We start from the raw sequence: 27745 nt of genomic DNA, 5'->3' as shown, positions 1-27745 counted from the left end.
GGGAGAGAGCTAAGTTAAATAATCGGTATTTGAAAAAAAAACTAATATAACTTTATACATCTATGGTGATAATATTTATCCCCACTGTTCTGTTCTGTCAGCGTGTCATAATCTGTTTGCTGGCTGGAGGTAATTTAACGTGAACTTCCTCCACCTGAAACTACATTGTGTTATGAGCAGAGCTCGACGTTACAACTTTTCCCACTTCATGTAGTGCTTACATTATTTTACATGATGTTTTTTACTTTTATTGGTATATTTCAACATGGTTTTGAACTCGAGTAATTTTTTCAATCCCTAAATCACCAGAATGATCAATGTTAGCTAACATTAATGAACAATTGAAATTGAATTATCACGATATTGTTGATAAATTTGATATTTTTAGTATATTTTCTTAAACCATCTGTTAGGGATTCCTGTTGGCATAAACGTATGAAGTATCTAAGATTTTTCATGGAACTATTCAACTATTTACCTGACCCGACAATATACAGGAGGTTAAGAACAATATTTTTCATTATGCATTTCACTCATCTTCTAACAGTAACGTTCATTTACAAACAAAAGCTAGGTTAGGAAAATTCTTCAAAGCATAACAATAATTAATTTATTAATTAAATTATAATTAAATTATAAATAGTCAAAGGCAAGACAACGTCTGCCGGGTTCAGCTAGTACAGATTATAATATTAGTGTACGACGGTGGTTTGCTTAGAACATATCGAAGCAATCTAAAATATGGCTACGAGATTGAATATAATTAGGCGTATTGCAATTGACTTGCCTAACCCAATTAATTATCACGGATGTACAAAGCAGTTTCATGTCATGTTGTCAATATAGGCAAAAAATATTGACTGTTTAATTGTCATTTGAATTATGATCATTATAATAATCGTGAATCTAATGTGCGTCTAAACTTTAGTAAATTCGATTTAGAAAATGTCTTCATATAGATTTAAACAAAAGGATAAAAGACATTGAGAAATTTTAATATCATATAAAGTAACTTAACTAATAATGGACAAACAAATTCCAGGCATGCAATTAATTGTCTGGGTAGCCGAGTGGTTATAGTGCTCGCCTTCAAATCGGAAGTTCGCTGGTTCGAATTCAAGCGAGATCGTTTCCAGACCCAGATGCTATTTGTCATTGGGCTATAAATGATGCTATCTAACAAAAAGGTCGACGTTAGGTAGTAACAGGACCAGGGTTTGGACCGTTCCCTTTCAAAGCGTAAAAAATGCCACTGACGTAAAAACACACAAAATAAATGCAGTTATTAATTGTAAATTGATATTATATTAGATTGAAATACCAACTATATCACTTCATAGGTTTTGAGCACGTGGATACTGACTGAATCGTATGGAAAGAGTGGTTTTAGCAAGAAAAAAGCCTATCCTGAGTAGCCTATATGTTATTTCTTTATAATATACAGTAGAACCTTGATAACAAGACTCTCAAGGGGATTATTAAATGAGACTATATAGTGATCAAGGTTGACTCCTTCTTGAGGTTTGCAATAACATGTGATTTGGGGTCAAATAAATTCAAGGTGATTTGAAAATGACACTTGTTATCAAGTGTGGCTTGTTATCGAGGATCTTCTAATCAAGGTTCCACTGTACAACGATTTCTGTACTTCTGTATCAAAACAAAAACGTGTAAGACTGTTAAAATATATTCTTAGTAATGGACATAACATTAAAATAAAACATACAACCACTGGAATAGTCGGATCAAGCTGTAAAGAAGCATTATTAAAACAAATTCACATTGGAACGTTTTCAAAAATATTTGTAACGTTGAGATGTTATGTGTATTTTCAAAATTAGTTCAAAAACGTAAAAAAAATATCTCACATGTCTATATTAATTTGTTAATATTGGATCAATGATTTAAAAGATACATTTCGTGTTACACATAAAATAACCTCACAGAAATAATGAAAAACATTTATTGCTATGTTCAATACATTTAATAAATAACGTTGTCATATTTTATAAGTTATTTCAACATTAACACTATTCCAAATTTTAATAACGATTGGGGATTTCCTCTTCGCAGAAATACCGCTTCTTCTCAGGGCAGTTGCCGTCGTTCCACTGATACGGTTTGCCAAGAGGTCGGTTGCTCTCTTCTGGCATGGCTTCCACACAGTTCTCACTCCACACTCTTGTTAGGCTTGAAATGTTAGGCTCTCCGGGCAACCAATCAGGCAGCTCCAGCTCAGTTCCATCAATCCACTTAAACTTTCTGTCTTTAGACGATAAACCAATCCACAGTGGCCAGTAGTAAGTGCAGCCTGGAACAAATTGCAGGGATAGACCATGATTGTAGTATAACGTTTATCATGGAACTAAATAGGTACGGAGGTAAAGTTTTATGAGTGCATTTTGGATCAAAACTCGTTTTTTGGCTAGACTGTGAAAGAAGAGTCCACCATACGTTCCTATTTTGTTCGATTCGCTTAAATTCAATATACATTTTCATCGCCTTAATCTACCAAGTCTATTTGTCTACCTGAAATCGTTTCTAATGATTGTTAAATCGATTGTTTACCGATATTCGTGATGTTTATAGTGTAATCGTTTACAGATTACTTACTGTGATCATTGATGTGTTAACTGAGGTGCCCGTGTTAGTAAAAACTTGATTAATATAACTGAATACTCAATATCTGAAAGAGTACCGAGAGAATATGTTAAAAGGGGCGGGTGGTAAAAATATCAAACTTATGACCGCGCCGAAACTAAATAAGTTAGTCATATGTTACTGCTAAGCTTTTGGAATTAACACTTCTACTAATCAAAAATAAAATAGCATTTTTATCTTACTCAAACTTCTTAGATATCTTGCAACGGCTTCTTCAAACTTTTTCCGCTGTTCTTGATTTAATACAACAGCTAGTTTGTGTCCCTTAGCTTGGCAGTTGTCACTTGCTTCTTGCCATGTGACCTAGAAATAAATAAACAATTAAAACCATCTTCCAATATAGAAAAATCATCCTTTTATTATGTTAAAATATTGTTGCTTGAAAAATATCATAAATAATATTTCGAATGTAAAAGTGAAAACCAATTTTTATTTTAATACCAATGTCAAAGTCTTGGTAAATAGTTAACGCTTAGTACTGTATTAACTTCATACAGTAGTTTTGTTTATGACCAAATTCAGAGACCTCTCTGACTTTTCCGTTTATAATATTGTTGTAAATGGATCTGGATAGCACTTTATATATTGTATTAACCCATTTAGGCCCAAATTATTTTTTTTCCAAAAAACCTATAATTTTTATTTTTTTCAATAGTTTATAGTATAAAACTAACACCTTAAACAAAATTTTGAGTTTCTAATTGTTTTTATATAAAATAATTAGTGTTCCCAAATGGGAACAGTGGGAGCGAACGGGGTGCCATTTTTTATATATAAGGATCTTTAGTAAGCATTATAGGATTATTTATAAAATCATTTTACAAGGCAAGATAACATTTTATTTACATACATATGAGGAAATACGAGTGTTACATACATATTGATACTTAGCCTACTTAGGCTCACAGTGAAAGGTCTCAAAACAATGCTGGTGCAAAGCGACATTACATTTCTTACATTTCAGCCTAGCGTTTTTCTTACACAGTGCACAGCGAGATTGTTTCGCATTGCTGGCTATGAAATGACTAATTCTGTCGAACCGCGTTTCATCCATTACACGTGACTCAACTGGATTTACAAGCCTAGGAGGTCTTCCCAGGGTCAAGCGTTGGCTGTATTTCTGAAGGTATGATTTGCAAATCACTCTAGTAAAGCCTAGGAGGTCAAGCTGCTCACTCTTGTTTTGAACAGCATATCTGTGAAGCTGCCAGGCATTGTTCACTGACACATTCAATGGAAAACATAGCAGTTGCCAGTACCACTTCTTCCCTCTTATGTTGATTCTTAGCTTTGCTATGTTCTCATCTAGGTGATCAACCCCTCCCATGTAGGCATTATATAAAACAAAACATGCTGGCTGATCAACATTTATGTAGGCTTTACTTGATTGGCTAAACCTCTTTGCTTTTCCGATTGGTGAAGATCCAGCTTGCGTTGATGCTATGGTTACTACATTATTGTCGTTGTATCGGATGAGTGTGATATCAGTCTCTTCATTGGTTACCTGCACATGACTTCCACGCGGAAGCTTCTTCATTTCTTTTTTTGAAGGCAATGGAGCACCTAGTGATCTATTTATTCGAAGTGTTCCAGTCCCATGGGTTCCATTTTCTTTCAGTCTTTTCAGTAATGGGATGCTCGTAAAAAAGTTATCAAAAAATATGCTTACTTCTTTATTAGGTAGCTTTTCCACAAGATCCATAACAACAGACCCACCAAGTCCTAGATCTGGTCGTGTGTTTCCAGATTTTTTGCCTTGATATGGGATTGCCTGTATCAGATAACCCAATCGTGTGCACAAACACCAAACTTTGAATCCAAATCTTATGGGTTTACCGTGCATGTGTTGCTTAGCACCGTGCCTACCATAACGGTATCATAGACTCATCAACACTTAGATTATTGTCTCCTGGGAAAAACTTCAACCATTTCTCATTTATTTTTTCCCATAGTGGTGAAACCTTGGCAAAACGATCTCCTTTTGCCAAGTTATGATTATCACACACGTGAAAATATTTCATGATTTGTATGAAGCAGTTACGAGCCATTGCATTACTGACTGCTTGGTTATTGCAGTCAGGGCTCTGCTCCCAATACATACGGAGTCTTGGCACTTGACAATAACCACTGAGAAGAAGAATGGCTAAAAAGACTTTAGTTTCTTCAGTGGTGAGCTTTAGATTGTGTTCTCCATTTTGGAAAGCATTAAGGTTTGTGAGGTTCCGGATTAGATCGATGACTTCATCATCATAGAACAGTTCAAAAAGCTTTACAGGTGAACCATCACTGTTTTTTAGCAAATCCGGGAGCTCAAACTCTCTTTCTTCATATCTTGGAATATCTTTAGTAACCCAGACTAGTGGGGGTTTTGTAGTTTTACTACTTGTTTTACCTTTCCCATTTTTCCCCACTAAAGATTTAGAAGACTTTGATTGTTTTTTTACTTTAGCTTTAGGTGTACTGTCTATATTAGATTTATTTTTCCTTTTCCTCTCCCTTTTTCTAACATCTATAGGCGTTACTACGTCATGGCTACTACTAAGCTGAGGCTCACCTGAGGAAAGGACGATTGCTGTACCACTATTTTCTTCTGCAATAGCACTGTTTTGCTCAGGTTTTTCATCATCTTGTCCTGAATTATCTCGTTCTGGATTATCTTGTTTTGAATCATCCTGTCCTGGATCATCTTGGCCTGGACCATCTTGTCCTAAATCATCTTCTTCTGGATATCCTTGTACTGGATCTTGTAGGTCTTCAACCACTTCCAAGTTCTGGTCATCAATGATTTCATAAGGCTCGTCCATAACAACCTGTAGTGTTCCTATTTCCACGGTAACAACCTCTCCGTCAATAACCTTCCGAATTGTAGACTCAGCATTCGAAAGTAGCTGGTTTCTAGACAATCTTGAAAAATCAACTTCATCTTCTTCTCCACTATCAGCATCAGAATGTATGCCTTCGTTTGGTACGATGACGATTTCACCATCCAAAACATCAGTTTCGTCTTCTAAAATGTCCTGAATTTGGTTCAGAGTAAGGCTGAAACAAAACCGAAATACTATAACAACCTTTCTACTTACTTAATCAGCCCCTAATAGGCACAATAAAATAAATATAATAACCAACCTATTCAATCCCATTGTTCCCAAATGGGAACAAAATAATAAATCTAATGACCGACCTACTCGATCCCATTGTTCCCAAAAGGGAACAACAAAGTTTACACATAGATTAGTCACATCTAAGCTATCACAATTATACAAATATGTATTGAATCCATTGGCTTAGTGTATTAACAATATTAATTGTAATAGTAATTAGCAATATCACTAAATAACAAAGATTAACAGCTTACCTTTCATAATAAGTCATGGTGACAAAACATAACCTCAAAATGAACTACTGCTGCTCCAATGCAATGTGCTCAAGAAAAACAACAGGTGTGTTAGAGTAAACAGGGGTACCATACACACAGGACTGCAGTAAAAAATTCCCTCTAAAACATGAAATTTCCCACTTTATGGGGGAAAAAGTAAATGTTCCCAAATGGGAACAGCGGATCTAAACGGGTTAATTAAGATCAGCCAATCTTTTCATCATTCCTAGTTATTTTATTCTTGATACTTCCGTAATATGATTTTAAAAGTAACCTACCGTGTTGTTAAAAAATTATTTGTATATTACCTGAATGCTAACAAAAAAAAAAAAAAAACTTTTTACGAATTGTTTAGATTAACATACTTTTACATTTTGTGTAAATAACAAACATATAATGCGTATTACTTGCGAAATATTTTGATTAAACAAAATTTGCAACTACTTATACTAGTTAATTACTTTCAAAAATGAATTAAATAATCTATTTGTATGGATATGATTCCGCGTAACCTTGTTTTACTTTTTTATATTCTTAAAAAATAGAGTTTCATTAATCAAATCAATTACTCATTAATTAACCTTTGTAACTACTTACTTGAGTCCATGGATTTCCTGGGACATAATTACCGTCCACCGTTCCTCCTGTAACATTCATATATATTTTGTAAATCTGAACAATAAACATATTTCGGAATATTCATGATTCTGTAACATACAATTTCATAAGTTGACTATTTTGATGGTAAGGTTTAAATTTAAAAATATTTATTTATTTCTGTTTGGGACTTTGGTGGTATTAGTATTACAATAATTACTGTCGTAAATGCTGTATTTTTTAAAGTAACAAATATAATTTAAGTATTTCAAGAAACTAACATTGCATTCTATGTTCAGTTTGGTATGATAAAATTGCTGTCCCTTGAAAAACATTTAACATTTTTGGAAATGTTGATACAGGGAATTAGGCCAACCAAATTACGATTATGAAATGACTTAAAATATGTTATGAAAGTGTAAATATGTTTTTCAGACGCTGTGATAAGTTAAACCTGTTCAACCAAAATGAATTAAGGTCTATTCAGACACATTAGATTCGGCACCTCACAATTCAGTCATATTCGGACGCCTGACACTTGTGCAAAGTATGTGTTGGACCACACATCGTGTTTATATCTTAAGCACTATTTATAACAATAATCAAGATGGATGATGACAAATTGATAGAATATTGCGTTTAAATAAAAAGTTGTTGACTGCAACATAACTGTAAATAACGTGATGGAAGACTGACTGAAACCAACTGACGAACTGACTTCTGAATTGAGGATTCAACTGAGACTGAACTGTGACTGGACTGATATGTGAATCGACACCTTATATCATATGATATAATCATCTTATCACCTTCAGAGCAGAAGTAGAAATTCTTGAGCTGACATGAGTCGTCCTTCCAGTTGTAGGTTGTAACGTTGGGTCCCTGCAGATAGTAGGCTTCAGGGCTTGCGTGTACACAGTTCTCATGACCACCGTTATTGTTGGGCTCGTTCCACCACCAAGCAGAGAAATCGCTTACCCTTAGAGGTTGACCAGTCACCCATGTAAAGCGATCCTCCCACTCCCAGTCTGCTAGTCCTATCCAGGTCGAACTTGGAGATTCTCCTAGAGATGAAAACACAGTATCTTATACAGGGTGAGGCAATGAGAGCATCCCGATTTTCTTTCGTTGTCACATCTATATATAAGGCCAAAAGTACCTATGAACTTTTGAGAAAACTACAAGTCACACCCCCATAAACCATATACTTAAAATGTTCGTCATGACGAGAAACCTTGCGCAAAACTATCCATTATGTCATAAATTGCCCTTTAAGGTCGTAATTCATTTCTAAAGGGAACTTTTCATAAACCTAATGTTAAAAATACCTCAGCTGTACCTCAGTTTGTTTGTTATTCTTTCAATGTATTACCTTATTAAAATAAGGTGTGATTATTTCTTTCTTTTACTGTATTTTCTTTATTTCAGGTTAACTTAAGTGAAGCCCTTGGGTAACAGCTTGTTATAAGTAAAGCAACAATGAATGAACAGCTGTGTTTATAACATCAATCAAACTATTCAATTTTAGTAAACACTAGCTGTGTACCCGTTCTACGCACGGGGATCTTATAATATTCAGTTGAAACCTTCTTATATAACGAACAGCAGTTGGTTTGCATATTTTAAGATATGCTGGCCAAACTATTATACATAGCTTCATTTTATGTTGTTTTTTGTTGTTCCGGATCGGTATGACAATCAATAAAAGGTTAAATTACCTCTGTGTCTGCCGGTCGATCCTATAACGGTAGGCTTACTTTTATTTTTACTATCTGATCTCGTTTGCATGGCTCAATCACGTCCTGGTTGAAGTTCGTTCGCTACGCTCACTCACCTGTATGTTGGAGCTCGTTCGCTGCGCTCACTTTCCTTCAGGTTAGCTCGTTCGCTACGCTCACTTGCCTTCAGGTTAGCTCGTTCGCTACGCTCACTCGCCTCCAGGTTGCAAATTGGCTGTTGTCATAAATGTAAAAGAAATAATAGTGCTAGTGCTGCACCCTGTTGGTAATCCTTGTAACTTTAATGCTATTGAACATCACAGAACAGAACCAACTTGTTTAATTGAAACAGCTGTTAAGATTCAATAATTTCATTTCTCATAAGGTTAACATGGGCTTCCAGAAATTCCACGTCAAAAATCGACAAAAACTTGATTTTCAAGGGTTTACTGTTAAATATCTAACTGTCTCATATTCGATGAAATACGTCTAAAACCATCTCATATATGTATAGTATTTGGAAAATAAGTTTCAGGCGGGACAGTGCTATAGTTATTGAGGAGTAGTTGTAATAAAGTGCGTATTTTAGCGTTACCAAGAGAATGACAGATAGACAGACAGACAGACAGACAGACAGACAGACAGAAATTGAGATAAGGTTTGATTCGGTTTCTCTGACCTATGAAATGTAAAAATAACCAAAAAGTTCATTATTCTAAGCAATGTACAGACAAAACTCTAATTTTATTTATATAGATTGTGCCCGAGGCTTGTAACACTGAGATTTTTATGTAGGAACCTATTTTTAAAATAGTGATTCTTGTGCAAACGCCCAGAGATTGTTTGGATCAAATTCCATACTTGGCCAATATGGCGTTGTTCCAGATTGAAAAACAATTGGGAACTGGGTAAAATTATTTAGGATAAAAGCTTAAACGATAAAAATAATCTGTGGGTGCCGCAAAACTCTTTGTACACCAGCAAATGTTGAAAGAGTGTGAGTCGCAGTAACTCAAAGTCTAAAGAGGTTTGCCAGGATGCTTTCGTTGTTGGAAGCTTTACGTTGGCTCTTTGCTTTTTTGGGTGTTCTCTCTATAAGCTACTTGAAATTTAAGGTTTTTCAAAGTTGTCCTAGAGATTTTCTTTAATTTCCAAGAAACTAAAGTGATTCCTAGAGATCTGTTGGAAGGAATATTCAATGGCATTTTCAAATGACTGAAAAGGAATGTCAAGTAGAACAAGGACGTCACTTAAAAGATTTTGTTTAAAAAAATGGAAAATAACTTTGTTAAGTTAAAATGGCAAAAGATAAGCTGTGTTTTGATGAGCTATTTATATGTATAGGGTAAATAGTATTGAATTTGTACTAGTTATAAATTGGGGTGCTTTCATTGCCTCACCCTGTACATAAAAAAAGTTTTTCTTTTCCAAGTTCGTTTGGCTATTCGACAGATTTTCATGATTGAGGTCTCAAACTGAAGGTATGCACGCACAAATTTTACACCAAGCATCGGCATATATTTATCTACTGTAAAATACATAAATTTTATTTATTTTCGAATTTGTACTCTAATTTAAGGTGCATTTCACCAGTTATAATGATATAATCCTATATATTTTGGTCTAAGAACCTTCAGTGAAATACCAGGATTCATTTAAGCTATTATTTATTCAAATCGGACGAGTTTCAAGCAAACGCAAGATGACCAACCAACATAAAAATTATTTCTATAAGGGTTTTCTATGATCAATAGCTCCAGTATTGTTTATGTTTTTTTATATGTTTCAGACTCAAAATAATCTGGAAATTATAGGCTTTAATTTGAGCTATAGATCGTTTGAATCAGTTAAGTTCAAGATACTGTATTACTGACTCTAAATTTGATTATTTCTTAGATATGATATTTATTTCAACGCTGCGGAGAAGCACGGGTCCTCTTGTATTCAATAAAAATATTCTACCTACGTTACTAATATGACGTAGGCATCATCTGCCTATTCCAAAATATGCAACCTCCTTCTTCAGAAAGCATATACTTAATAACGGTTTTTAGAAATAGATACAATAACCTATAAGGGATAAATATATAGGAATAAACTATTCCGAGGCTAATTGGATTTGAATGAAATAGTAGGTTATGTTCTATTTTATATTCACACTATGTGATGATGTGGAGTAGTATGAGTGTAAATGAAGATACCTGGGCCCTATATATCTCCTCTAACCACTACCAAATCACGCACATTTCCTGTCATTACCCAACTAGATTGCATGGAAACTATCTAACTCGTCAAAGTGCACAATATTACCTTAGCTGCCTATCACAGCCAGTTTTTATGTTCTTTAATATATCTAACTATATTATAGTGAACAGAGAAATTAATATACACTAGTGGCTTGTAGGGGCAATAGCCCCTATATTCTATAGTAATTACTTTTACAAATTATTAGTCTCATGGGTTACCCTACCTACCTTGAATTATCATTTAACTTTTTTTATTATGATATGTATAATAGTTATTACATACCTGCAAAATGCGTTTTGATGTCTGCTCTATTTAAAATACAAAATTCCAAAGGACATGTGGTGTGTTTATAATATAAACTTTCAAATCATAATACAACTAAGGAACATTTTCCAATAACATTCTTCATGACTATTAAATAAATATATATAGACTAGCAATAGAGCCCGTTGTAGTTAATACAACGGTCCCTAGAAAGTACAGTAGTACATAATATATGCCCTTGTAAGTACCTGAACATTTTTTTAAAGAATGAAATTGTTTAGAAAATAAACTGATTTTCTAAAAGAGTAAAATAATGAAAAACAAATAAAATTTTACAAGTTTACAAAATTTTTCTTTTATTTACAGTTTTGCCAGGGATAATTTTGATTTTTATGTCTTCAACCCTTTTAACCCTTGATATTGCAACATACAATTGTCCATGGCTGAATACTGGTGCTGGAAGGTATATCCCAACTTTATCCAATGTCTGGCCTTGCGCTATGTTTATTGTAATAGCAAACGCTAATTTTTAAGGAAATTGCCGTCTTTTTCAAACAAATGGTAAATCTGTGTCCGTCTGTGCTAAGTCAATCCTTGGAATGAATACAATTTCATGTGCTGCTGATCCAGTTAAAACCTCAGCAATTATTAAATTGGGCTTGAGTTCTTTAACAATTAATCGTGTGCCATTACATAACCCCCGTTTTGTGTTAAGATTTCGTAGCAACATTATTACAGCTCCAATTTTTTTAATTTAATTTGTGTATTGGCATTCCCAATACACAAATTAAGGAGGTTGAGGAAGTTGCATCATCTCTGAGTGAAGTGTTGGTCAGACTATCTTGTTCTGTTTCTTTTTCATTTTCTGGATCTCCATCCTTTTGATTGCTTGATAAACACTTTTTTACCCCTTGGAGGAAATCTTTATCTATACTATAGTTTGGTTTCTTCAATTTATTTTTATGACCTGTTGATTCACGTCTGCCAGAACATGTTTTACTTTTTCTATTTTTTTATGCACGGCCACGTTTTGATTTTGGTAAGATTATATCCTCTTGATTCTCAGGCATACTATTGTCTATCAAAACATCGTAATGCCCAGCATCCACATTTCCTGAGAATCGTAGTTTATAGATCGTTGTGCCTTCACCAACCGTTACAAATAATCCAATTTCTCAGCAAATATTTTTGAATTGGCAGTCAAAAACTCTTGCTGCAGCTTCGATTTCGACATTACCGGCGTATTCCCCATCTTTGGTCATCAAATTTCTGTATTCCGTCGCCTTTTTTACTTCTAGTCTATATGTCTTATCCCTACGATCAAAGGACAATAGTAGTCCCAGTTATTGACGACTTCATCAACTACCGTGGATCGTATATCACTGTATCTGGATTGAGATTTATGGCATAAAAATGAGACACTTCTAAAGAAACAGTTTCCATCACCAACCATGTAGTGAAGAGTAAAGTTATTCATTTTCAACTAATGTAAATATTGAGTATATAATTAACAGTTCAAAATAACGAATATTAAATACTATTTTAAACTGTGAATTATAAATTAAATTTGAATAATTTATAATTGACAGTTTAAAATAATAATTTTTGGTTATGAAATCCATAACCAAACTACCAACAACAACTACACTTACCAATACTTAACTTACAACTTAACTTACCAATACTTATTAATGGTACAGATTAACATCACTTTAGAAACACACTTTACCGACCTCAACCACCAATTCAAACAGTAAACAACTAAATGTAAACAAAGAAAAATCAAGGAAATAACAATAAAACAATCAGCTGTTAAACTATAGGTTAATACATGTGTTCCATATGATCAGATGATGCATACTGGCTAACCCATTATTACTACCATAATTTTTTTAGATTATTCATACTGGCACACACATTACTACCATAAATAAATAAAACTCAAACTTTACTAATTATTTGGAAATCTACACAGATTTTATTGACCTATTAATTAGTAAAATCGGTCCAGTAGAACTGTAGATTTAGTTGTAGAAAGTTAACAAAAATCTCTCCAATTCATATTTTTCTCACCACAATAAATTAGGAGGTTGCTAAGTTTTTTTGCAAATAACTCTTAAACGGTGAAGGAAATCGACCAAGTGGAAGGTGATATTCTGAAAGAGAATAAAATTTGCTACAAAGTACCCTTAGGCGTTTTTTGAAAATATTCAAAAAAGGCAACCTAAAGTTAACTATAAATTGAAATTTTAAAATATTAACTATAAAAAAAACAGTTTTTAATGTATTTTTGCTTTTTATTCTTTATTCGCCACAAATATTTAATAAAATCAAACTTTCATAATTATTTGCAAATCTACACAAATTAGGCTTTCCAACGATACATTAGTTAACAAAATCGGTCCAGTAGAAGTCTAGATTTAGTTGTACAAAGTTTAACAAAAATATCCCTAATTCAGTATTTTTAACAACTAAAAATTTGGAGGTCACTTATCTAATTTGACAATAAATTTTAAATGGTGAGTAAATCGTAGAAAATGCACGTGATATTCTGAAAGAAGATAAAATTTCCTACAAATAACTTCTGTGTATTTCTTGAAATTATTTAATAAAGGCAGCCAAAAGCTGACTACAAATATAAACTTGAAAATAAAAACCTGAAAAAACAGTTTTTAATTTATTTTTGTTATTTTTATTTTTCCACCACAAATATTAAACAAAATCAAACTTTCATAATTATTTGCAAATCTACATGAGTAAGGCTTTCCGATGACTCATTAATTAACAAAATCGGTCCGGTAGAAGTCTAGATTTAGTTGTACAAAGTTTAACAAAAATATCCCAAACTCAATATTTTCTCATTATTATAAATTCGGAGGTTGCTTAGCTTTTTTGCAAATAACTTTTAAATGGTGAGGAAATCGACCAAAGTGGAAGGTGATATTCTGAAAGAGAATAAAATTTCCTACAAATTGATACCATACACTTCTTGGAAACACTAAAAAAAGGCAGCTAAAAGTCGCACCCAAATAAAAAGTGTGAAAACACCGTTTTCAATGTATTTCTTATGGAAAACATGTTTTTTTGAAATTTTTCACCATAAATCATAATAAAAACAAACTTTCATAATTATTTGCAAATCTACACGACCTAAGTTTTCCAACGACCCATAAATTAATAAAATCGGTCCAGTAGAACTCTAGATTTAGTTGTACAAAGATTTTTAAAACTGAATTATATATAGAATATATTTCTTTAAATATAGACAAATTCACTTAGAAAAACACATATAGAGATAATGTCATCATCCAAATTGTAAAATGCTAATTCATCTAACAAAATCTCTCTGAAAAAACATTTGTTGTATAGTATCCATTTTGATCCGTTAGTACTATAAGGGAGTATGTTTTATCTATGGTACTATTAACATCATCCACGCTCTTTACCCATCTAAAGCAACATAAAGTTAACCATGGGTAAACACTGAGATTTTCAATTAATGCCAACTTTTGTGAAGGTTCGGCCTTCCGCCACAATTTCACCAAATCAAATTGCGCAATGCACTACAATGAATGCACCCATAGTTCATTGGCCCTACGCTGTGTAATGCAATCTCACATAAAAGTGGTAATCTATACACAGGAATAACTTCATGGTTATCCGATGCTCATTTATTCTTCTTCCATTAATATCGTGCCAAATCTGGCGCCTCTAGTTCTCATTTCGAGGAACAATACCTCTGAGTGGTAGTCTTCTGACATTATACATTGTTACTGTGCAAGCCATTTAAGTTTACAGTTTTTAAGTTTTGTGGTTATATTTTTTCAATTTATATAATCACAGCTGTGTTTGCACTAAATAAAAATACATAAAATTAGATTCCCATGCTATTTAAATGTGAATTGTTTTTATTCCGTAACAACCTTTTTGTGCATAATTAAGAAAAATGAATAATTTTCCCCAAAATTTCATGCCCAGACCTTTAAAAAGAGACCTCTTCCAGCTTTCTACCGCCTCCCGTTCGCTCACAATTTCATTGTAAAATTTTGGGCTTACGGAATTAGATATATAGATATCTGGACTTATTCAAATTCGTGAAAAGTAACTAGATATAGCAAATGTGGATTCTAAATTGGTGATGTTGATTGCCAGACCACGACCATTCGAGAACCTAATAAATTACATAAATTAATTACTATTTACCCTAACCTACACCTTTCCCCAACCCCTACCAAGCTATCTAGACATAGTCTTAATTTAAGGACTTATCCGGACAGTTGACTTGTTGCTGGTCCACACACTGCTGGACTATGATGGCTCGCCGCGCGTGCTTGCCGGACCGACTGCGCGCGCATTGGCGTTACGTGACCTGCGCTATTGTAGCGATTCGCTACAACTATACAAATGCAGCATTATAATATTATGGAACATTTGTATCAATATAACATCTAGCAGTTTATAGCGTTGAAGAAGTCCATGACCATCGTTGTAATATACAAATTAAATATAACATTTATGCAATCAATTACCTTTTTTTCTAAAGATATTTTCAGCAGCTTCTTTAAATCGTTGTATCTTTTCCTTAGTTTTTAATACGACGAGTCTCTTTCCAATAGAATCACAATTTTTCCTCGCTTCGTGCCACGTTACCTACAAAATTAAGAGCTTTTAGCCAGATAAAATGGCTCTTGTTTGTAACTTTAAGTATCATGATGATTTATAATATCCTAAAGTAATTGTTAGTTAAGCTAATCCTTTATAGTAGACGTCAAAAGACAAAAAATATACTACAAAAGCTACTTTACATGACCCAATCAGTCGTGTTTAAGATTGTAACTCCATTGTGTTCTTATTTCAAATAAGATATGTCAACATTGTATTCTATTAGGAATATTTATATCAAATTATGTATCAATACTACGTTATACATTGAAACATGAATTATAGCTAGGGATAATGAAATATAATGAAATATTTTTAAAACTTAACATATTTAATAGGGGCTTTTGGTTTATTACAGACATAAATTACCTACTCTAAACCAATCTTAAATGTAGCCTTCCATTCATATCGGTCCAGGTTAGTCTTAGTGTATTTAGAATGATTTTAGGTAATAAATGTATTTCAAAAAGCGATTAAATGAGTTTACACTTATAGTCCTGAATACCTTAGTCCATGGGTCCCCAGGAGCAACGCTGGATTCTGTAGAATCTGAAAGAAACTGGTTGAATGATTTTTTGTTGATACACTAGTATTTGTGGTCCCAGATGGATTTATTTATGTTTTTTACTAGGAAATCCTTTTGTCATTTTTTAATTTGCACATTATTAAATAAACAACACAATGTAACACCAAAAAATTATATAGATTTCAATAGCTGAACAGAAACAGGTCGTAATGATTAATCAAACCTAAACAATAGTCATAAGCAGCATGTTAAATGTATTATTCAGTTTTAAAATATATTGGCAATCAAAAGCTTCACCCAAATAATGAACATAATTGAAGAAAATTTAACCCAAACGGTGGAAATAAGTAGTAGCAATCATAGGAAAATGATATAATATTATGGAGTGAAAGATTTACTAGCGAATCCAATATGTTCTTGTGAGACTTATTTATGAATTAAGAGGGTAAATATAACTTTGGAAGCGCAACTGCAAACACTTATCCCATAGGTTGTTGGGTGTATATCATTTTTAATTCAAACTTTAATCCGAGCGTATGCTACAAAAACTATCAGCGCACGGAGCAGAGCAAATCAAAGTTCCACCTTTAAACCATAGTTCTATTTATACACTAGTCCTATTCATACCATAGTTCCACAAAGCATATCAATGACATTCTGCTAATCAAATGCAGTTCCCTTCGTTAGATTGTTTCTTTAGCCCTCACATCAAATTAAACGACCTTTTTCATTCATCTAAACAGTTAGAGCAGCAAATTTAAAACAAATCCTTTGTTTATAATTTTTATGTAGTGCCAACTTTAGTACAAATAAACATTATTATTATTAATTACAAAAAAAAACGTGGGAGCCACAACTTACTTCTCAAAAATTCACTAATTAAAATTTTAAAATACAAAAATACTGCAGTTACAGTTACATTCTGCATTATGTAATTAGAGCACCAAATAGTCCCAATTGAAATACTAATCACCTGATTTGTCCTCGCAGAAGTACGACCGCTTGGCAGTGCACAAAACGTCGTTCCACTGGTATGGCTTAGCGTTTGGCCACAACTGCTCAAAGTATCTCCTCCCCTCAGCTTTGACACAAGGCTCTCCATCCCCCGCATTGGTGGGTTCTGAAGGCAGCCAGTTGGTGTACGAGCCCAGGGAAGAGTTGTCGACCCACTTAAACCTCCGTTCGGTCTTCAGACCGATCCAGAGCACCTTTGCCTCACTACCTGATGAGAAAAAATTAAAACATCGTTGAGATCAAATTTGTTCTAAGGACTTTTACGCCTACCAATATTTGTATGTACCACATAGGATGCTAGGTTCGAGTCTGGATCTGTTTTACATATTACTTCAGGCTAGTCCTAGGGGGTAACGGCATCATCACATAGATAAAATACATTGAGGAATTGCGGGATATGAACCTGGGACCTTGGCCTCTAAAGCTCTACCACTAGACCAGCTCGCTTCCTTCACCAATTAGAGCATTTAACATAGAGAACAAGTGTTGTTGATCATATGATTGGTCACCTTGATCCAGTCAGTTTGGTCAACTGCCTGATTTTATCAACTCTCTGGCACGATCGGCTCTACTTTCACCTAGTCTTTGTCATTGGCTACTTATTTACCTTTAAATTTTCTCATTTCGTTTGTAATTCAAACATCTGCCATTCTGTCTTGGTGTATAATAATTCCTCGTGCTTAATAGTTGTGGATGTAACACTCCTCTTCCGACCTAATAATTAAACTTATTGATCGATGCTGATGCGAAGTATTCTTCTCTTTAAAAAATCTTAATGGACTGGTGAAATATTTCAAAACATTTTTGGTCTTTCGTTGTTTTTGTTTGCAATGGTTACAAAATATGTGTTTAATCCTAATGCCTCCCACTTGTTATGTGTTTCCTTATTAAACAGTTAAAACTATTATCACGCATAAATAGAATTTAGGTAGGAACTATTTTAGGGCTAAAGTATTTGTTAATAACAATAATCACTTCACCTGTCTGTCTAAACTTTTGTGCCGCAGTAGCAGCAAACGCTTGACTATGTCCTTCATTTCTTATAATAGCCAATTGGTGACCCTTTCTATGGCATAGTTCAACCGCTTCTTGCCGAGTTACCTGAAATAGTAGGGATAAATGAGTTTTTAGATGTTCTTCGAACGTTTCTTGTCATACAGAAACCTCAACGTTAAACAAAATTCAAACTCTTACCCTAACATTTCAAAAACATTTTACTGTTTTTGTGTCAGATAACCGCATTTTACGAACGCAACTTGTAATCGTGGTACTTGTTGTAAATATTTAAGTTAGCAACATTTGTTTGTTTGTTTAAAAAAGAGATTGAAACACCCTTTATTCCCGTCAAACTACGTATGTCAATTTACCAACAAAAATAGTAAAAGAGTGCATTTTAAAATCCATTTATTACACCTAAAAGCCTGAGATAATTGTGTATTTTTTACATTATCTTTGAAAATCAGTTCTCATTATTTAAGTTGTAACATTTTTGTAAATAGTCTTATACAATGCATGATAAGAATATGTAGTATTTTGACTAACCTTAACCCAAGGATCACCAGGAACATAGTCATTCGCTGAATTACCTGAAAACTGTTATCTTAGCAATACAGTATAACAACATCCAAGAGCACTTGTGAATAAAGTAACGCATTACCTTTGTTAAAGAGGTAAATTAAAGGAAAGAATTACCAAAATTCTACTATAAATTCATTTCTTTGATAGTTATAATGAATTATCAAAAACTCAAAATAAGACCTAGGCCTGTCAAAGTAAAGTAGAACTTTAGTGAGTGGTTCAGGAGTAGACGTATCGGGCAGAAACTGACCTTGAGATGATCTAGGCATGATAGCTGTTTATTTCAGCTGACGTATTTGACCATGAGACGATCAGCTGTTTATCTCAGCTGATCATGTGATGTAATAATTTCTATTAATTAATTATTACATTAAATTATGGATAAAAAGTGTTGGTTTGACCGAGGTTCGAACCCGGATCTAGTAGATGGTTGTCGGAAGCGTTACCATTGAGCTATGATAGCAGTTATAGGTATTGAGTTTATAGTGGTAAATGACACCTTAACTTACATATACAGGGTGTGTAAATATTGGTTGTGGAGGTTTGATCCTAACCTGGTTTAGAGGTTCACGGGTTCAATCCTAACCAATTATTTCTGGTTGGATGTTCAAGGGTTCAATCTTAACCAATCACAAAACATGTTATTGGAGGTTATCGGGTTCAATCCCGTCCTGGTTTAGAGGTTTATGAGTTCAATTCTAACCAACCGTAAAACATATTATTAGAGGTTCACGGGTTCAATCCTAACCAATCATTTCCGGTTAGAGGTTCACAGGTTCAATGCGTGGATTAGATGTAAGTTTAACATATAATATTTGGTGGTCTTTACAAAAGACAATTTTATACTCAATGGTAAAGTTCCGCTTAAGCCCTCTTTCAGCCACTTTTAACATCGGATACATAAATTATCATTTGTTTCACATTTATTATACACTATAGCATATATATATATAATATACAATAAAATAAAAAATTTTTACAAAGGATTAAACCCATAAAACTCCCACTATACCAAAAACACATAACATCCAACATTTGACAGTATTTATGCTCAACGGTAAAGTTCCGCTGAAGCATTATACACTACAGCATATATAAAATAAAGTGTTTTTTTACAAAACCTACTAGGATAGGTTTGAACCCGTGAACCTCTCCAGCTAGGTTAGGTTCGAACCCATGAACCTCTAAACCAAGACAGGATCGAACCCATAAACCGGAAGTGACATGTTTTGTGGTTGGTTAGAATCGAACCCATAAACCTCTAAACCAAGACAGGATCAAACCCGATAACCTCCCACTATAATACATAACAATTAGCTAGAGTTAAACCCATGAACCTCTAACCAGAAATAATAGGTTAAAATCGAACCCGTACCCCCCTCCAGCTAGGTTAGGTCCAAACCCGACAAACGGAAATGATATGTTTTGTGGTTAGTTAGAATTGAACCCATGAACCTCTAGCATATGTTAGGATTAAACCCGTGAGCCTCTAATAGTGGAATCATTTTAGTGTTGAACCCCAACAAATTTGCAACACGAGCAATTTTTTTTTTAAATGATAGCTAAGAATGCCCTTAATAAGCCCTCAAAAATCGCCATGAATCGTACCTTGGCAACATGCCCTAAAATTCAAAATGGCTGCCAAGATGGCTGCCAAATTATATATTTTGGCATATATCTCGAGAACGGTTAGTTTGATCAAAAACGTTAATTTAGCAAATATGTAGCTCTTTTCATGCCGATCAGTTTTTATACATGCATTTTGTCTGTCAGACGTATGGTATGGCCGCAATTTGAAGAGCCATACTTCATTATAATCTGCCTTTTTCAAAAAAATTCAAAATTTTCATTTTTTGATCACTTAATGTTAGAAAATACAAATTGTACCTCAAAATAATTTAAAAGTTGTTTGTCATGTGGTTTCCTACTTATTTTTAGTTTTTACACAGTCGCTTTCTTTCCTTTAGTGCTACAGAGTCGTTGACAGCTTCTTATTTTACTTATCAATTGGTGTAATATTACAACAAATTACAACTTGCTATTCAGAAGTGACAAACGACTTTCAGATCATGTTTATAACATTAAAAAAATTAGATCCTCACTTGGAGAAGATTTAGCTAAATCTCTATTAGCTCTGCACGCCTATACAGGGTGCGACACTACTTCGAGGATTTTTCACATCGGAAAACTGTCTGTATTCAACAGAACATTAGAAGACGAGTATTTTCAGGGTCTGCTGTCATCTTTCAGCTCACAAAATCTGAGTCCAGATCAAGTTGAAGTAATCGGTCTGAAACTAATGGTTAGTCTGTTCAATGGGAATAAGAACGAATCAATGAACACATGTAGATACAAAAGTATTTTGTCAAAATTAAAAAAAAAAGATAAAAGCTTTGTAAAGCCTCAGCAACTTCCTTCAACAGAGTCAGCAGTAAAGTTTCATAGTCTGCGTGCCTATTTACAAATTCAAATATGGAAAAGGGCAGAAGATAGTATGATGATATGACTGGGGATGGACTTTGCAGGACAACATGTATGTGCCCCAAACGATGGATTTGCCAGCAGCACCAGAGACATTGTTAAAAATGATTAGATGCAATTGCAAAACTCCTTGTTATTCAATGAGATGTGTGTGTAAAAAAATGGATTCAACTGCACTATTTCCTGTGGTCATTGTTTAGAAAACAATAGTGAAAACAGTCTCCAGTTTTCATTGGACAAAGAAAAAGACGATGAGAATAGTATTTTTGAAAATGTTGACTAAACTTTTAAATCATTGGGCCAAATTATGTTAACACTATGGTAAAACTACGTTTATATGTTCATGTTGTACATATTGTATATAGGGATTTTTTATTTTGTAGTATTGAATAAAATTGTATGATTTAAATAACATAAATTTTTTTATTAAATATCCATATCCTGGCTTCTTACTTATCCCTTAAAATGGGAGATTGTTTAAATCATGCAAAAAAAATTGTTCATAATCATAAAAATCCCAAGTAAAACTGAAAATAAGTAGGAAACCACATGGCAAACAACTTTTAAATTATTTTGACGTATAATTTGTATTTTCTAACATTAAGTCATAAAAAAATGAAAATTTTGAATTTTTTTGAAAAAGGCAGATTTTAATGAAGTACGGCTCTTCAAATTGCGGCCATACCATACGTCTGACAGACAAAAACTGATTGGCATTAAAAGAGCTACATATTTGCTATAATAACGTTTTTGATAAAACTAACCGTTCTCGAGATATATGCCAAAATATATATTTTGGCATCCCTCTTGGCGGCCATTTTGAATTTTTGGGCTTGTTGCCAAGGTACGATTGATGGCGATTTTTGAGGGGTTATTAAAGACACTCATAGCTATCATTACCAAAAAAATTGCTTGTGTTGCAATTTTGTTGGGGTTAGGTCAAATTTTCTCATAAAATGATTCCACTATAAATGATTGGTTAGGATTAAACCTCCACAACCAATGTTTACACACCCTGTATATGTAAGTTAAGGTGTAATTTACCACTATAAACTTAATACCTATAACTGCTATCATAGCTCAATGGTAACGCTTCCGACAACCATCTACAAGATCCGGGTTCGAACCTTGGTCAAACCAACACTTTTTATCCATAATTTAATTTAATAATTAATTAATAGAAATTACTACATCACATGATCAGCTGAGATAAACAGCTGATCGTCTCAAGGTCAAATACGTCAGCTGAGATAAACAGCTATCATGCCTAGATCATCTCAAGGTCAGTTTCTGCCCGATCTGTGCTACGTCTACTTTCATGGTTAATATAATGCTATGTTGTCCTGTTGGTAAACAGTATAGTATGGTTGTAAGTAAAAATATTAAGGATGTAAATAAACACCCGTGTTGCTTAGTGGTTGGCGTCTCAAGCTTTGCTGCGAGAGGGGTGGGTTCGATTGTTATTAATAATATTCATATTAATAAAGCTTTGTATAAATAAAACTATGAGGGGCTTGGAACACTTGCCTTTTAATTTATTTAATTTTCACAAACTACAAAATACCACTGAGTATTTTTAGTTCAACACCAAGAATATATCTATTTTATTTAGTGTACGAGACCAACATCCAAAAATCTTAACAATGTTTACGTACTTAGTTTTGAGTAAAAGTTAGCTAAGCAATCTAAAAATAAATTATTTACAAGGTGTACATAATCGAAAACCGGCGTCAATATGAGAATGACTAAACCAAAGAGTAGTTAAGCTAGTATTTTTTTTTGTTGGGAATAAAACCATAGTATTATTTTAAGCGCCATCAAAAAAGTTCGACATAATTGAAACTTTGAATAAACTAGCAAAAAACAAATTTGCCTATTCAAAAGTTTTGGAAGTAGAAGTATAATAATATATGCCCATAATAAAAGCCCACAATATCAACTTACTCAAACATGGTAGTTTTAACCCACTACAATTAACAATTCATTTAAGTTAAATCAAGAGTAATAGTTTGTTTTTGAAGAGTTATTAGATTTATTTAGTTAAGACCAACGATTAACGATTACATAGCCGATTATAATAGGCCTATAGCATTTAAGAGTTTAACTGTTACGCCAGCTAAATGTTCATACAAAAGTAGTAAAAACACAAAATAGAACAAACATGGGTTTCAGCTCAAGCCGATTCTTACTGCATATTTTTTTATTAATTTAAAAGTGTTTGAGGTCCAAAATTTTCTTTAAAATTCAACCGAGTCAGTTCTTTTTTTATGGGTTCACAATTTTTCTTAGATGATTCTCATTGGTTCCATGATCTAACAATAGCCTGTTGAATTTCTTTAGTTCTTGGCATTCTTATCAAAGACAACCCGTTGTTCAACAAAGACAAATGTAACACAGATAGACCTCAAGATAGAAAAAAAATACCTAAAAATTACTTGAACAATATTCCTGCGTTGTACCATTTCATTCCACCCCTCTTATAAAAATCATGTGGAAATTGTGTGGAGCCATGTCATATCTGAATACATATTTGAACTTGGACTATTTACCTTTACTGCACATATAGAAGTTCCTAAGGTTGCAATCAACGTCGTTCCACTTATATGACGTGTTTGGGTCTTTGCGATTTTCTGGTTTTGCTTGTACACAATCCTCGTGATAGCCGGCGTTGTTAGGTTCCCTCCACCACCAGGGCGCGAAATCATCCTTTCTCAAAGGCTGACCGTCAACCCAAACAAACCTTAGAGCCAAACTTCTGTATCCAGCCTCGTCCCTCAGACCGATCCAAACAGATCTGTTATCATTCCCTAAAAAAAAGAAACATAATAAATCAAATGTGTCATGTTAAAACTTATATCTTCTGGTTAAAAATATTAACTACCAAAGACAATTGACAAAACATTCGGATGTTAAAACTACGTCCAGTATCAGGACCAAAACTGTCATTGTTCAAGTGAACCACCAAAAGAGTGCTCTGATTATTACTTTCTGGTGAGTACGCCAAATTTTATCCGAACGTTAATTAATGAAAAAGAATACATATTTTCAATCATTGCTTTCTCAATGTCACATCAAATAACACAATACAAAAAATGAGAAAATCTTATTTTTACTCTAAAGTACTGTAATTATTTTTCCTTGGATCAAAAGAAGAAGAAAATCAGGAATAAATAATTGCTCTTATTGCTTTAAACCATTTAAACTCATCTTACTATTTTCCTTGAATTTCTCGTCGGCTGCGTCTTCAAACATTTTTTGTTGATCTTCACTTTTGATAACCGCTAGTTGTCTTCCTTTGGCTATGCAGTTCTGATAGGCTTCGTCCCAAGTTACCTGAAATGTGTTTCATGTTAACTAAAATAGTTTCTTTTAATATTCCAAACCCCTTAAATGCCAATATACAAATATAAAGCCGTTTTCTATTGAAAATTCAAAGACTAAAGAAAAACACTTTTACCCAGCATCTACAATTACTTTATTACATACTCCCTGAAAATTGCATGAATGAAATTAAAGAGTATCAACCACGTTTCCATGTAGACCTGAATAAAATTTCCGTAGAAAAATAACTTACGTGGGTCCATGGATCGCCTGCAATGTATTTCTTCCCAGTCACCTCTGAAACAAAGGATTGTTATTACTTAACTTTGCGAATCTTTTAATATGTAAACGTCATAACTAATTAGAAACATGTTTTTCCATCACAGGATTTCTTTTATAGTATAAATGATTACAACATGCACATGTTTTATAATCTGATTAAACAAAACAAACAATCTTTTAATATGGGATGATTTGTGTTAACCTCATATGAGAGCTCAGGAAGAAGCTTGCCCTATCCTGACTTGTGCCCTATATTGTCTTTTGCTAGCCTATTTTGCACGATTTATTTTAAGTATGGATGAAATAGGCTGCAGATTGTTGTGTATATTACAACGTACTAATCCGCTCCGGGCTACGATAGTCCAGGAACCTCAAGAATGAAATGTGGCTTCTATCCACCACATGTCATCTCAATTTCAGTAGTGTACCCCATCAATCTCTTCTAACTGACCTCTACTAGACTGGCATCATGCGGGAGCAACCGGACTAGATCGAGAACCTAATTTAAACCTGTTCTAGACGGTATTTTATCACACACTCTTTAGAATGTTATGGCAAATCTAGTATCTACAATGTAAGGTGGGCTATTTACTATTTTATGAAACTACTTACTGACTCAGTTATATAAATTCTAGACCACATAATAAATAAAAGAAGATTCTTGAAATGTTCATGGGTGTTCGTTTGAAGACCAAGCCGTTTGGAAAATTCGAAATCGTCTCATTTTCTAACGATAGGGTTTACAAATCAGTTAAATCCCCCTCCATGTCAATTTTTATGGGAAAAATTTTGTAAATTGCCCTTGTATGCTTATGCCAAAGTTCATCCTACAATCTACCTGGAACGTCCTTGGGACAGCTTCAAAGAAGGCACACGAACCTCACTGGGGAGACGGCGAGAGCCTTTAGCTCCACGTAACAGGCTCTAGAACCATTGTCGATCGTAGAGCACAATCCTATCCTTTCATCTGCCTATGACATTACAGCAACACTCCAGTCCACGAAGGTAGCCCAAGGCGAGTAGCAAATCACAACAACCTGCCTAATGGTCAACAACATTTTCCACGAGCGGTGATCCCTTAGAATCACAGACTTGAAGTTAATATACCTGGTAACTCTTAATTTTAACCACTGAATGACTTTAAAGAATTGGAAGAGCAATGACCGTTGCTGCAGGATATATAGGTGAAATGACGCAATTTCCACCTCCGTACTGTGCCAATTGTTTAACCACCCGGTTATTAAAGTGACGAGATCGCAGCTACATCCTGAAAAACTGGTGGTAGCTATATAAGGTGTTGGCACCAGCGAGCACATAAGGTGAAATGACGCAATTTCCACCTCCGTACTGTGCCAATTGTTTAACCACCCGGTTATTAAAGTGACGAGATTGCAGCTACATCCTGAAAAACTGGTGGTAGCTATATAAGGTGTTGGCACCAGCGAGCACATAATAATAATAATTGGCACAATGTAATTACAGGACCTATGTGACGCCTCTGACTCTAGTTTGTTTCCTTTGTTCATCTCTACAAAAGACCATTGGAACTGTAGTTCGTTTATGTACAAGATAAAAATTAAAACTTTAAAATCACATAAACAGTATATATTGTGGTTGATGATATTCAACCTACTTATACACTCCGGTATGCGAGGGTACCAGGAGCCTCCTGATAGACATGTCGCTACGTCTCCTCCACTGTACACGTCACCAACAGCTCCTCTCAGACTGTAGCCTGGGTTGCAGACGACTCTGACTCTAGTAGCCTGTGATCCCGCCGGAATAATGCATCTTGCGTCACAGCTGTCGCAATGTTCTGCCAAGGAACAAAATTTCCTGTTGTCAGAGTCTCTTGGCAGCATACAACTTTTGGGCCTTGAACATAAAATGGTTTTATTTTAGAATGGTTTGTCATTTACATACCTGAAAAAAGCAGCAAAACACAATGGGATTAACTTCTCCAAATGCATTAAACCAGTCATTAGAAAAATACAGACCAACCATTATCAAGGTAACTAAAAGATTACATAAAATGTTGTTCTACATGGAACCTTAGACTATTAATACCAACAAGTCAATGATGGATCCCAATCAATGTTGTGATCAACTGTAGCATCATTTCATTATCATCTGTGACTTAATAATACATATTTTAAAGTCTTCAGTGAAATAAGGAGCTATTAATATTTTGTAAAAAACACATACAGACGACAGAGGTTAAACGGTTCGAGATAGTACGGAAGTGTTATTGAATTCTTTGTTCGTTTTGACCTCCTGAATAATCTGGCAAAGTTTTTCCTAGTGGAAGCTGGACACCCTGTAAATGTATAAACAATTCATAATTTAAAAATCCTGTAATCTCTTTGAGATCTACTTTGATTTATATCGCTAATCAACAGTCGTTGAATGACATTTTAATATAATATAATGTTTATCTTTTAAAATTACTGTTGTGGCACAACATTTATTTAAATATTTTGGGTAAATGACTCGGAAGAATGATCATCTATAATGAATCTTTTTATTTCAAAATCATATATGTATCAAGAATCACAAATTTAGTAAATTAAAACCTTTACTTACCTTGGTTGATCAGGATTGTCTAAAAATTCATGTTCAACCCACGTAAAGCTTGGGTGATGCTTTTTTACTTCGCCTTCCATCCATATCATGTTGAAGGGCCATGTGATATTGGAGAAGTACGTTGTCTTTTCAAATCTTATGCTGACCAAGCCAAAGAGATAGTGAAGTCCTTCGTAGACAGCCGTAACTCCCCCACCACTATCGCCTTTTTGAGCGATTGATAATGCTGAAACATATCCAGACTTTGAAACATGACAATTATGAAACTACTTCATTTTTATGCTGAAAGGTAATCATTCTTTACTAGCCTGGTCATGTCAAAACGCTTCCCATATTGTAGCCATAATCATTGAAAGACTAGTTACGGGCTGTGTTTGAATCATCGAATTTGAGTTGCCACTACTGAAATCTTGCTGAACTTGTTCTCAGTTATCC

At 34.0% G+C, this 27745-nt stretch overlaps 1 protein-coding gene across 1 annotated transcript in view; it reads right to left on the bottom strand.

The window, feature by feature from the left end:
- Positions 1–1947: 1947 nt before the first annotated feature.
- The window catches only part of LOC129005546 (macrophage mannose receptor 1-like), a 43878-nt gene continuing 18080 nt past the window's right edge, over positions 1948–27745 (bottom strand). Inside the window, exons 10-23 of the mRNA XM_054434455.1 lie at positions 27311–27536; positions 26361–26602; positions 24699–24742; positions 24337–24457; positions 23674–23931; positions 18608–18651; positions 18046–18166; positions 17025–17273; positions 16031–16074; positions 15393–15513; positions 7444–7698; positions 6635–6681; positions 2844–2964; positions 1948–2311 (exon numbers count right to left, since the gene is read on the bottom strand). Coding sequence (XP_054290430.1) covers positions 2043–2311; positions 2844–2964; positions 6635–6681; positions 7444–7698; positions 15393–15513; positions 16031–16074; positions 17025–17273; positions 18046–18166; positions 18608–18651; positions 23674–23931; positions 24337–24457; positions 24699–24742; positions 26361–26602; positions 27311–27536 — 2162 coding nt within the window. The 3' untranslated portion in view covers positions 1948–2042. The remainder of the gene's footprint in view (positions 2312–2843; positions 2965–6634; positions 6682–7443; positions 7699–15392; positions 15514–16030; positions 16075–17024; positions 17274–18045; positions 18167–18607; positions 18652–23673; positions 23932–24336; positions 24458–24698; positions 24743–26360; positions 26603–27310; positions 27537–27745) is intronic.

Source organism: Macrosteles quadrilineatus, unplaced genomic scaffold, assembly GCF_028750875.1.
Source record: "Macrosteles quadrilineatus isolate MER2022 unplaced genomic scaffold, UCM_ALF_1.0 Scaffold_23__1_contigs__length_1887923, whole genome shotgun sequence".
NCBI classification, from domain to species: domain Eukaryota; kingdom Metazoa; phylum Arthropoda; class Insecta; order Hemiptera; family Cicadellidae; genus Macrosteles; species Macrosteles quadrilineatus.
This window is presented reverse-complemented; position numbering and strand designations above follow the sequence as displayed.